This window comes from Cimex lectularius, unplaced genomic scaffold (genome assembly GCF_000648675.2).
Source record: "Cimex lectularius strain Harlan isolate CLEC.00 unplaced genomic scaffold, Clec_2.1 scaffold213, whole genome shotgun sequence".
In the NCBI taxonomy this organism is placed as follows: Eukaryota; Metazoa; Arthropoda; class Insecta; order Hemiptera; family Cimicidae; genus Cimex; species Cimex lectularius.
Window position 1 is genome coordinate 16,033 of NW_019392753.1, and position 13,651 is coordinate 29,683.

Consider the following 13,651-nt stretch of genomic DNA (forward strand, 5'->3'; position numbering starts at 1 on the left):
CATTGTAGTGTTTAATATCTAATAATTTGACTTTTAGGTTATATATGGTTTGAAATTAATAAGTCATTAGGATATTTAAACTTCTAATCAAAATAATGAAAATTAGAGAAGAGATGCAGGATGAATTCTTAAGAGGAATAAAATCTGTCAGGAAAAGTATCATACTTGCATTATTCAAGGACGTGAACATGTTGAAAATATAATTTAATTATTCCAATTAATTACTCTTTTCATCTAAGGATTTTGGTTAAGATGAAAAAAGATTTAATTGTAATAATTAATATGGTCAATGATGGCACTAAACAAGTATGGATTAATTGAATTGAATTTTTAAACTTTTTTTTGTTATGATCAATTTTGTGCGAAATTTTTTTGTTTAATTTTTATTACTTTCACCATTTTTAATAAGTATACTTTTCAAAAGTTTAATGATACTTTTTTTACCGTAAGTAGCTCAGTCTCTGCGTATTTTAAATTGTATTTCAATTTTCTGTCTCTCAATTGTAATACCCATCAAAGATATGGAATTGCATAATTTCTGGGTTATGCAAAAACTGAACAGCTTGATCAATTTTGGAAAAGCACACAAGTAGAAAGTGGATGGTTTTCCACTGTCTCACTCACTCACTCACTCACTCACTCACACTCTCTCTCTCTCTCTCTCTCTCTCTCTCTCTCTCTCTCTCTCACACACACACACACACACACAATAGTAAAAATGGGAAGAACTCACCCTGTAGTGAGTCTCGTATAGAAGAAATAAGTAACTTCGTCACTATGTAGGGGGCATAATGTGGTCATTGACGTTTCCGTCCATGGGGAGGATTACCTGGGATGGTGGTGGAATTGAACTGATGGACCAAGGCATAGGGATGTGTAAACAGGGATTGACGGAACGTTTGGCAATAGTTTTTATCTACTTCTGGAGCAAAGGAATATGTGTAGGGTGAATTTTGATACATAAAAAGGAGGGTTAACTATTTTTCTGAAGACATTTGATTGGATTCATTGGATGCGTTGGGAGATTTAATGGTTGGTTGACCCGTACAGTTTTATACCATAATTCCACATAGGTTTGAGAGCCATGGTGTAATATCGACCTTTTGTAGTTAAGTGGCAATTGGGATTCTCCTTTGACATATGGAAAATAAACTGAGATGGAGCGAGGCAGCGTCTTGTTTCATCGTACTTACAATTGATCGATGTCGCATTTTTTGAAAATACCGCTATTTCAAAACTACTAGGAACTGAAAATTTGTTCTTCTGGGTTTCATGAAGTTCATAGTTTGATGACTGCCTCTGGCTTACTATGTTCTTCCCTCAGGCGTCGACACGGCTTTGGCAGTAGTTCCTTCTTACAAACAGCAGTGAATGAAGATGAAAAAAGGAAAAGGAACCCTTGTCGAGTAAGGAGTAAGGGGTTTCGGACAGATGTTTTGTCTGCTGCTGAATAACCGATGTGTGAGAGTGTTAGCAGAGGCTCAACTGGTTTAAGTGAGTCATAAATCACTAATGGAGCAAGCACCTATCAGATGCTACAAAGATGGTCCTCTCTACAGCTAACACTGTCACACATCGGTTATTCAACAGCCGACATTTTTACAGAAGTCCGAAACCCTCACTACCTACTAGACAACGGTTCCTGTTCTTTTTTAATAAAATATTTTTCTATATATATTTAAGTGTATACAAATGGGTTGACTTGTTCTTTAACAGACTGTAAGTTTTTCGTTGACGCCAAAGTGTCCTATTGTCGTGGGTTCGATTCCCACCGTCGCCTCTGGCCCTTTTTTCCGATAACCCCCAATTTGAACACACTAGTATTCGTACTATGGCTAATATGCAAGATGATAAGGCCAATAAAAAAAAAAAAAAGTGTCCTATTAACGTTATCACTTGAAAGGATTGCATAAATAATTGGATTCAAAATCATTTAGCTTGTCAGAAGGAAGAGTTTTGTAATTTTAGTTTAATAATGCGATACTTGGTAAAACGCTGCAACGGGTGTTGAAACAGCATAATTTAATTTTCTGAAAGCCCAGAAAATAAAAGATAACACTGACTGATTGTTCGATAGGATTGGAGCCGGGCAACATCACATTTCCCCATTTGGAACAAATATGAATTCAGTTTTTATCGAAGATGAGTAAAATTTCCCCTAGAAGAAAAAAACGGCATTTCCCAAGTAATAAAAGAAAATTATCTCAAACTGTCTGTAGAGCCATCCTCAGCTACCATTGAAATTGTTTAATCCAATTTGCTTCGAACTTTTTAGTGTTATATTTAGTACGGTTTAAACCTTTCATTTTAAATGTTTACCTGTTTCTATAAAGATTGTATTTTGTAATATTGAATGTGCGGTGAAGATAGGAGGGTTGCTATATATCCTCTAAACCCGAAACGAACGCGAAACACCTGCTGGTCTTGAGTCAGATGCGGTAGAAAAAAGAATATATGAGCGGACTCGAACCTTTGGGACGTTTAGGATGCAATAGGGTTTCGCCCTAAACCAGAATTCCAAATAATCTATATCGTAACAATAGTCGCACGCGACGGACGTAGGACTCTTTTCACTATTTGTTTATATTATTATTATTGAATATTATTTTTATTAGACTTTGAAATATAAATTAAAGAGGGGAACAAATGTCCGATATATATGTCGGTATAATTGGATTTTATGTTATCCTATCATCTTTGAAGAGGGAAAATGTATTTTTTATCTTGACATCTGTGAATGGTGTTCTCCATCTTAAGGATTAACAATTCTTTATCCTTTTAACTCCGTTACAAATGTTAATGCGACCATTTTGTTATACATCGGTATAAATATATTTTTTGATATACAATTTTTCTAAATTTAAAACTTTTTTAGTTAACTAACCAAGATCGCTGTTGTAAAAATAACTCCGTTTCGCACTACACGTGTTATTCTGCTGTTCCTAATGCGTACTAATTGTTTGCTGTTGTCATTTGTAAACTTTTTATATTCAGACAAACAAGTGGTACTGCCACTGTAGCCGAAGGGTTAAAAAAACCGAAGGGCCTAGGGCTTGTGAATGTGAAATGGGAGTTGTTCTCTAAGGGCAATTGCAGTTGACCTCAATTCATACAACAAAACAACTGAAAACGAAACCGACTATTCGACGCGACAATAGGCACAGAGAGAGAGGAAGCGCGCCTTTTTAATAAACGCCCAATTTTAATCATTTTTTCCTATAGGATTATTTAATAAAATAATTGTTAGATGTTCCATACAGCTTCACAATTGCATAAATGCATTGGCAAAAAAGATAAATTACAATAACTTTTTGTGGTAGTGTACCAACGAAAGAAAAGGTAGATCCGCAAACAATTCTACAAAAAAGATAGGATTATTTAATCACATATGAATTACGTTATTTAATTTAGATTTAGATTTAGTTGAAATTGTAGATGTGTTTAGTCAGAAAGGATATAATTTTGACTGATTAATCCTACCATTTCAACTAAATGCGGTATAAATCTTACATTGGACAGTCTACAAAAACACAACAATATCATTTATTTAATACAAGAATTGATGCATCAATTTATTTGTTTAAAACTACGCAATGCTGGTAACCTAATAAGTAATTTTTGTTCAGTAAAAAAGTCTCCATTGTTTTTAAAGGTAGACAAGACCAACCACACCCACACGGGATAAACCCCTCCGCATTTGTGTACTTATCTAAAAAAAATTTAATTTGTTCAAAAATGTTTATGCGTATTTGTGAATGCGGGACGAATAGTTATGGATAATAAAAATTTCATAAAGTGAATTAGTTTAAATTTGACGGGAATTAAAATTTGTAAAAAGTCGATTTTACTTACTAATAACTTCAAACTATTTTTGCTGATAAAGTCTATTATTTTTATAATTCCTTAACGCTTACTCCTTGAAACTATCTACTAAATGATGTTAAAATTTTCTGGATCAAAATCACTTGTTAGCATTAAGAGAAAAGCTCATGTGCGTGAAAACAGAAAAAATATCCATCAGGGAGAGGCCAGAGGCTTCCTAGGAGGTCTCGTAATTCTAATTTTAACTTCTGTTCTGAAGTTCTCAAAAAATTAACCTTCGAGCAATAAAAAATTCAAAAATCTTTAGCCAAGAGGCTGCCAAAAAAGCACTAAAACCAAAAAATGTTAAAGGTTAAAGAAAGAAAGGCGTATAGATGTGGGGGGTTAATTAATATGATAATAACTATATGAATAAGTAATAAATCAAATAAATTAGTTTCATTTTTTCTTTCCCTAAGAAATTGAAAAACCTGCTAAAAAATATTACAAAAAGAAAATCAGTAAAAAGATAATTAAAATGAAAAACCAACACTCCTTTCTTCCGAATCTACGAATACCTAACTTCCAGTTTTTAAATTCTTGTTTTGAAAACAACATTAACTGCAGAAAAGGCTGAATTATCTTCTAGGCGAATAATATTTTGTTTAAATGTTTGGTCTTGTCTGCCCTTAAGTCCAAATGAATTTCTGTTAGACTTTCTATTTGGTTAATACTACTTAAGCACGCTGAAATATATTCGTTGAGATAATTCGAAAATAAAGGTCATGAAAATTTTAATTTTGTTTCCTTAATAAAAAGAAGAGGAAAGCGTACATCGTGCTAACATCTAGATCCTCAAACTATTTTGCCATCAACGAAACATGAATTTCTAAAAATACCGTGCGATAATGCATCGCAAATGAAGGCCAAATCATAAGAAAACAATTATTGTAATAAATTTCGGTTTATTTGATTTTTTTCGATTATCAAAATTTACGTTATCTACCTAGTTTTATTAAATTTAAATAACTGTTTATGAAAATTTTTCTGAATAAGTTTTTTTCTACGTTTTTCTGATCCGTTATTCAATTGGTTTTCGCCATTTTTCATAAAATCGAAATGAATCTGCTAGTGAAAATGTAACGTAGCATTGAAAAAAAGTTCATTCTTTACCTTTTATAAGAAAAAGAACAAAATTCAATATTTTTAAACTAACGCTTATGCTAAAAAAAAACCTGTTAATTTTTTTCTAGGATGAGTAATTTTTCAAAAAATAAGGGTGTGACAGTAGTAAGTTGCACCATATAAAACAATCGATGGACTTACAATCACAATTTCTATTAATTTTTAAGTGGATATAAAAGTATTTCTTAATTGAACGGTTCTTGAAATTATTAATTATTATTTAGTTTGAAACAATTAAGGCACATGTCTGTTTATTTTATCTTGCACACTATCTGACCGGATGTTTTAAATGTTGCAGGTTTTATTGGGATCTCTGTATGCTCCTTCTTCTAGTTGCCAATCTCATCATTCTCCCGGTTGCTATTTCATTCTTCAACGATGACCTTAGCACGAGATGGATCGCCTTCAACTGTCTTTCCGATACGATATTTTTGATAGATATCGTAGTTAACTTCAGAACAGGTAATGTGTAACTTCTTTTATTATTCGCTCTCCAATTCGATTGCGATATTTTTAGTTTACCTAACTCTTCTTTTTTTGAGTTGACAAAGGTAACTGATAACTTCTATCTTTTTGCCTTATTCAGTTTATATTATTTTTACCTACTCATCATACTCTGTAAGTTCAGTTATTACATGTTCTATCCCCCATACCATAAATTTAAAGAAAATGTAACTTTTTATTTAAATAATTTGTCTGTAGTTCAATAAGATGACTGTCATAAACTGACTTTCAATTAGATTAAAGATTGATAGAAGGGTAAAAGAAATCGATCACTGGAAGGATGAAAGGAAAATGTGTAAGCATAAAAACCGAAAAGGTTTACCTTTCGGCGTGCTCTGATGGCGATTGCGTTTCACACCTTTCTATCTCTCTCGTCCATACCATCAACGCCATCACGACAAATTTCAAATCTGCAAATAAACCAGCTTTGATGTTTATTTTGGTAACGGATGATGTTAGCGATTCGATTGTCTCTCGCCGCCTTAGAGCGAATTTGATGGACACGTGTGTTGTGGTTTATTATGCACGGCGTTGTTTTACATATTCTGTTTTCCTCGCATACATTTTAATTTTTTTCTAGGGATAATTGTACGTACAAATCAGCCAATATGCAAATTTATCATATTTCTATTACTTACTGAATATTACAGTTTTTTGGATAACCTCTAGTTACTCGGAAGTTTGGATTTGGTGTTCCCCATGAGCTGCAGCATTTTGGCTTATTGTACAATTCCTTGTTTCTTAGTCAGTTGACTCGATCCTTCAAGAAGTAGTAGGTAACTGTCCTTGCAATCGTTTTTTTGGGTCTTCTTGGTTTAGCCTAGGACCTCTCCTTTGAAGATGAAATGGGTGCAGTTTCATCCTCCTTATTGCATATCCTTCCAATGGCGTCATAATGCAATATACTCTTGTTATGTAGGTTTATCAGATGCCAGTGACCAATATCGAGCCCCATCATTCCCCTGAGTTTTTACCCTGATTGACTGTAGCAATGTGTTTGCCAGTTTTAGTGAGAGTTCTTGGTCATGAGCTTACTGTGTCTGGCTTTTTTTTAACAATCTGAGATCCGGAAGACTTATGTTTGGCCTTGATATCTCAATTAAAATATCTGGGATAATAGTTCAACTTTCAGATTCTGCTTTGTCTAGTTTGCCTTTTGCTGGTACAGAATGTATTACTAGGACGTTTTTCCAGGTTTTGGACTGATTTGTTTATGCCCTTCTTACGGGCAATGAATGTAGGTGGTTCTCTGATCGTACGAGGTATTTTTCGTCCGTGTAATTTCATTAAAGATTTATCATGACGCAAGCAATAATTTAAATATATCAGCTTGCCAGACCGATGTGACCATCCCTAATTAGTGTTTGCTTACATTTTGGGCTTGCACAGAATGTTCCTGACGCTTCATTCGTTTTGAAGCCATCTGCATGCCATATAATTATATTTGACTTTCTACTGATTTCTTTTTTTTTCCTTACTCTGTTAAAACATTATGTTGCGAAGTTCCCACGGTCCATTTTAAAGAATGGATGACTGATTTCCTTTGTTATTCCTCTACCCCGAAATGTTTGTTCCCATTAAAGTTATTTGTTTATGAGCCTGTATGAGCTTTTCTTAACTTCTTCCAGTCTATAAGTTCCCAATTGATTAGGTTAATAGTGTTTTTAAGGCAGTTGATAGGTTGGCGTCATTACACCTGTGAAGCACGCATTTGCCATGCGGTACCTTGATTGAGCGTTCCTTCCATGAGATTAATGAATCATAAGATCCCAAAGGTCTTATTTTTTCCGTATATAGCTAGTATGCTATTTTTGGTTTTGGTCAAAATTTATCTATGGTTTTTCTTGTTGCTATCAGTGTATTTGTCGCTAGTTGATCCTTCTCTGCTTTTGAGTCTTTCTGACTTGTGGCTATTTGATCTTATGAGGATCAGTGTATCCTCGTTTAAGATTATCTATGGCGCTGCTCAATGACCAAGGGGCATTTTCCTAATGAGTTTGATTGTTCATATTATGGGGTTGCACGGAATACCTCACTATTTCCTTCACTGCTTTTGAAGCTATTTGTAAATTGTAAGCGACCGTATGATTATATTTAATTTTCTACTAATTTCATTTTCCCTTTTGCACTAAGTTAACACTTCATAGGATTTCAGTTAATTATACTTTTTTATAAGGTCTTCTGTGAGATGAAAAAGATAGTGCCACGAGCGGGATTCGAACCCACGACCTTGTTATGATGTTTTTACTTATGATGTGTAGGTGTGGGCTTCAGGTTAATTTATTGACAAAGATAATTTCTAGATATTTAATTTCATCTTTAAACTGCAGCTCTTCGTTTTACAAACAAGGGCCTCCGATTTCAATGTTTCTTTTCCTGGTTAATTGAATACTTTGTGTGAGCACTTAAAATATATTGTTCTAAAATTTTCCCCTGACTAAAATGACAGAGATATGAAATAAATTTTCATGTTCTTCTAATTTCTCATTTAAATATTATCAAGAACCTGGTTTTTTTGTGTTTTTTTTTATATTGGTTGAGTTGCGCGTTTCCATCGAGATTTGTGGTTTTCCTCGACTACTTTCTGTCAAAACATTTTTTTTTAATTTTACAACCAAGAGACGAAACCTAGTCTTTAATGATTAATGGAATGCATTCATACGGCAATGAAATATACTATGTAGATTTGACGGTTACCAGAACCGTACAATCAGCGTGAATACACCTATAGGGTTGACCCAAACCCCACGGGATTTGACCTTTGGAATAGGAATACTGGAGTAATCGGAACATGAATTTTTTAATTAGAATTTTTCAGACTTCATGATAAAATAAATTATTTTATAAATATTGGTTTATCTTCTCCGCCATTTCATTTTTTATCCACTCCCCGTTTTACAGATTGATAACTACGACATATTGATTTCGTAACTTCTCATGAAATATCACAGCTTAAAGAAGCATGGAAAACTTGATAAAAACGGTGCAAAAATATTTTCTCACTATATCTAATCTCTTGAAATTGTTCCTTTAGAAAAATGAAAATCAATATCCGATTTGTTTTTTTTATAAACTGACATAAATAAGAAGTCTCTTGCACATTTACTAGGGATATTTTTTGAGGGTTTTTTTTCTGCACTGCTGTTGTAGAATTTCTGTTGGGATTGCACTTTGTTGTTGTTTAAAATGCCACGAATTCAACACAATATTGGTCGTCGCACAAATATTGCCAAGTGAATTCGATATGAAAAACAAAATGAAACAGAAGAAGAAGCAGGACAACGAAATATATTTCATATGTCACACTCACGTGCTACTGAATCATCACAACATAACGAAGCACGAAATGAAGCGACTCGAGTAAGAATTAAAGAATAAAGACAATCCGTATTGCGATCGAATTGAATCATGTGACAATAGTCGATTACGCATGCAAATGACTAGATTAAATCAATTGGTAAAACTGTACATGATTTTGATGTATTTTGGAGTGATGTTACACTCTGACTTTTTGACTCACTGTAGATTGCATTTTAATCCAAAACAAAAGTATTATTGCATATGTAAATCTCTAAAATCATGACTACATACATTCATATCAATTATTCAAATGTGTTCATTTAATTTATATATAGGCTCCTATCTAACAATAAAAATATGTATACTCAAAATAACGTGTTAAATAACACTTTTTACTATCCCCCTGTGCAACGCCATGTTATAAATCTAGTTTATGAATATACGTAGTTTATTAATTTGGGTGTCGGCGGCCCCGAAAGCCAAGACAGACCTGAGAGTGACCGTATATAAATAATATCAGAACCACAGTGGTGTTTAGATAGCCCCCATCGAGTGCCCGAAAACTTTGGAATATGTTGTACAACTTTCCCCTTTTCCTAAAAGCGATTTAATATGTTCTGACCAATTTAGATTAGAATTGATGTAAAGTTCTAAGAATTTAACGGATCATTTGACCGGGAAAATATAATGGCCCATTGTGACTGATTCCGGCAGATCATGCGTTCTGTTACGTATGAACGGACATAAATATGTTTTAGTTTGTGAAATTTCAAGGCCAATTGATTTTAACCATTTTTGGAAATTCGGGATGAACGCTACCAGTTTGTCGTTGGCATTCTTTCGCATCGAGTAAAGGCAGATATCGTCGGCATATTTTACGATCTGTACGTGCTGGAGAATGATGGTTATCAGTCCGGTGACGCATATAGCAAACAAATTAGAGCTAAGAAGCTCTTTGGGAGACCCTTGAAGGATTTGAAGCCTTTAACCTAACTATTCACTATAAATTCTTCTGGCGGAGATAACCATTATATTTTGGACAAAAATCTCGGGAAGACCTATTTCTGATAAAGTAATCAAGTTCACGTTATCGTAGGCACCACTTATATACATATATTATGCAGGGTGGGCGACCAAGACCCGAGGGGTTAAATGCCTGGGTAGACTCGTACCCCATCCCTAAAAGGCTAAAAGGTCCGGGACTTGGTCGGCTCATGTGTCCTGCATAAACCTCTTGGACCTGTTCACAAACCCCAAGATTTTGGACCATTTAATCTCAGGGAGTGATTTGGTGATGTCCTCTCCTTCAAAGATTTCAAACCTAGACATCCTATCACACTCTGCGAGGTAGTGTGCCTTGCAGTTTCTTCTTTTATTTCGCAAAAACGGCAATGGGGATCAGGTAGGATACCCATTACGAAGAGGTGTCTTCTCAGTGGGCAGTGGCCCGTCAGAATACCTATCAGCCTCCTAATTCCCTTCCTTGAGATAGAGAATAGCCATTTCGATTCTGCTGGTTTGATCGCCTTAACAAACTCTTTCGATTGCCTGTGTCCGGGGGATAAATTCCACTCCCTAAGGAATTGTTTCATGCCCCAGTTATTGATACTCTTTTTCGCTGTGCTCATAGAGTGAGGTAATACCGGATGTGGTCCAACAAACGCAATATTAGAACCTTCTTTGGCTAGGCCATCCGCCTTTTCATTGACAGGTGTCCTTTATGTGCTGGTATCCAAATAAGGGTTACCTTGTTCTCAAACCTGAAAGAGATCCTATTGATAAGAGCTATAGTTTCCTCCACCAGTCTTGATGTTGACAAATCTTTTTGTATTGACCTAAGACTAGCCTGACTGTCAGAAAAAATTCTAATATCTTTTCCCTTAATTCTATTTTCCATAAGTGTTCTACAATACACATTGATGGCCGAGATTTCCGCCTGAAAAACGAAGGTGTTATTGCCAAGAGGGGAGGAGATGCTGATTCCTAATTTTGGTATGTAGATTCCTGCACCACTCCCTCTTCCTTTGATAAGTGATCCATCTGTGTAGCAGTCAATGTTACGATGGTCATCATCCAGACTGTAATTATAATCACAAGGGGTAACTACCTGAAAGTGCGTTTTCCCCGAAGGGGTTTTAATCTTTTTTATCACTAACGCTTAATAATTGACCGTTAACCTTACTCACTAGTTGTGAGATTTTCGAGTGACTTATGTTATTGCACTTATGATTCCAGCTGCCCTCGCTAATTAATCTGTAGCAGCTGATTAGTGCTCTGACCTTAACTTCAATGTGAAGAGGTGTGGTATTGGTTATGATTTCAAGTGCTAGGGTGGGTGTGGTCCTGTTATCATCAAACAACCTAGTCTCTGAAATAACCTTAATTTATTACTATTCCCTTTGTTTTCTAGACCTTTCCACCATACTAAAGTTACGAAAAAGAATCTAGGTAGAATTATTTCAGTATAAAGCCATTTGGCTACCCATGGTTTGATGCCCCATGTTTTACCCACAATTCTCCTACATTGTACCATTGATATGCCTTTCCTGTATATGTTATTAATATGACCTTTCCAATCAAATATCCTGTCAAGTGTCACACCAAGGAATTTTATGGAATCCACTAACTTTAATTCTATGCCCTGAAATGTAGGGTTTTTAAAATTACCTAATGTTCTTCTCCTGCTAAACATTATCAATTCTAGTTTAGCAGGATTAATTGATAAACCTTGGCCACAACACCACTCATATAGCAATCCCATGGCGTTTTCCATCAGTAGTGAAAGAGGCGGGGGATCCCTACCTTTGAGCATTATGAAATACCATCATCTGAAAATAATTGACTGTAGAAACTTGAATTATTCAGAAGTTCTATTAAGCTGTTTACTGTAATTAGCCATAAAAGAGGTGACAAACAGCCTCCCTGTGGACAGCCTCCTTGTAGGCACCACTCACATCTAAAAAGCGGCCTAGTACACATTCGTTCGTAGACAAACCGATATACACGTCGCTAATAAAATATAACTGAGTGCCAACAACCGATTTATTCCTCCTAAAACGAAACTAATTTTCCGGAAGCTGGAAACTTCTCTCCAACCACCATTCGAGGCGTGTCTTTATCATACGTTCTTAGGATTTAAGCATGCACGACATTAGAAAATGGGGCGATAATATTTACAGTCATCACTGCTTTTTATCAATATTACAATTGTGTCCCTCCACCTATCAGAAATGATTTTCTAAGGCAGAAACCGTGATATATGTATACCTAAAAGGGCTACTTGGCTGATTGGGGGAGATTACAGATCACGCTATTGGGCTGGTGCAAAAATAATGTAGGTTTTGGAAAGGCAGTCATATCTATTTTACGACGAAATCGATGGTAAATATCGATCCAAATCGATTTTAGGTTGATCGATAATCGATTGTGTAGGAAGTGCGTCTTGTGCTGACCCAAGCAAGCGAACGACTCATTTGCTCCCGTGTAAAGGCGGAAGACATAACTATCGCTTGCCAAAATAAAAAAAACAATAGGGCCTTCAGCAAGTTAAACAGGGCCGCCTGAAGCGAATCTTGGTCAGCCGAAAACAACAAAATAAAATGAAGCTTCTTGGCCGTCAACAACAACTTTTCTACTTAATTTAGAAAACCAATTTAAACTTTGTCTTTAAAGATTCGAATTTAACAAATATATTGTAAAATGATGTACAGATTTTCAACATAAACTTTATTCAAGTTTTAACGTTTCTTCTACCAATTAACTTCATAGTTTATTCCACAACATTTGGAGAACCTCAAATTTCAGCCAGGTGATTATTTGGACATCGTGAGATGCGGTCTGGTCTGAGGTATTAGAAAAACATTTTCTTTTTCGTGCCAACGTTTCGGAATTTATTGAGATAAACTTCAGGACCTGGGATTTATAAACATTATTTATACAAATACATGTAGGATATGAAAAAAATGAATTTATACAAGATGCTAGAAATTTCAGATCCAGAGTATTTGCACTCAATCGAAGTGTTTGTTTTCTGTGTAGATGTGTCATTATCGTGTGTCGAGTTGAGAGTGCCTGTGAGATATTGATGTTTTATATTTATACCCGTCGGATTTTGAAGGGGTGGGAAAGGAAGTTGGGATAGAAATACATTTGTGTATGATAAGTCGACTTCTTTGAGGTGAAAAGAGCCGACGATGGGAAAAATGGGTAATGGTTCGGCCTGATTATCCTTTCAGGATTACATAGACGGGGATAATTAGGTAAAGGAAAGCCAAATTGTTGAAGAATTAGACTATGTAGAAATGTTTGATGTGAGGAATGTAATAATTGTTTTATATATTATATGTTTTATATGATGTGATGATGATATATGTATGTTATTGATATTGAATTTGATTAATGATATTAGCGTAGTTGCGACTGAATTTACATGTGTATGTTCTCTAATTGATGCTGTGTTTATCTCTATTGATGTAATCCATTTATAAAAAGTTACGTTTATGTTTGTTTTGTTCTGTGTGTAATATTTTTGGATTGTTGAAGTCGTAATTGTGTTGATGTTCAAAATGGTGGGTAGCCAGTGGTGTAGGATTTTGTTTGGGTTTTTGCAATCATAGATATGTTGCTTTACTCTGCTCTACCTACGTCAACCAGATCGCATCTCACGATCTTCAAATAATCATTGATCAACGATCACTAAACACCACACTTTTCAGCCTAATGTTTATTTACCAACCTTGTATGAAATTATTTTAAGTAAAATAGTTTCTGTCGGTCTTATGCCATACATAATACATCAGTATTGCTACTAATGATCGTAAATGCCCTATCCAGATAATTTGATAAGCAATAAGAGATACTA

At 34.9% G+C, this 13,651-nt stretch overlaps 1 protein-coding gene across 2 annotated transcripts in view; it reads left to right on the forward strand.

Annotated features, from left to right (window-relative positions):
- Positions 1-5,251: 5,251 nt before the first annotated feature.
- LOC106669203 (potassium/sodium hyperpolarization-activated cyclic nucleotide-gated channel 2) overlaps positions 5,252-13,651 on the forward strand; it is a 49,850-nt gene continuing 41,450 nt past the window's right edge. For both annotated transcript variants that reach the window (XM_024227276.1, XM_024227277.1), the window contains exon 1: positions 5,252-5,448. In XM_024227276.1, coding sequence (XP_024083044.1) covers positions 5,304-5,448 — 145 coding nt within the window. In that variant the 5' untranslated portion in view covers positions 5,252-5,303. The remainder of the gene's footprint in view (positions 5,449-13,651) is intronic.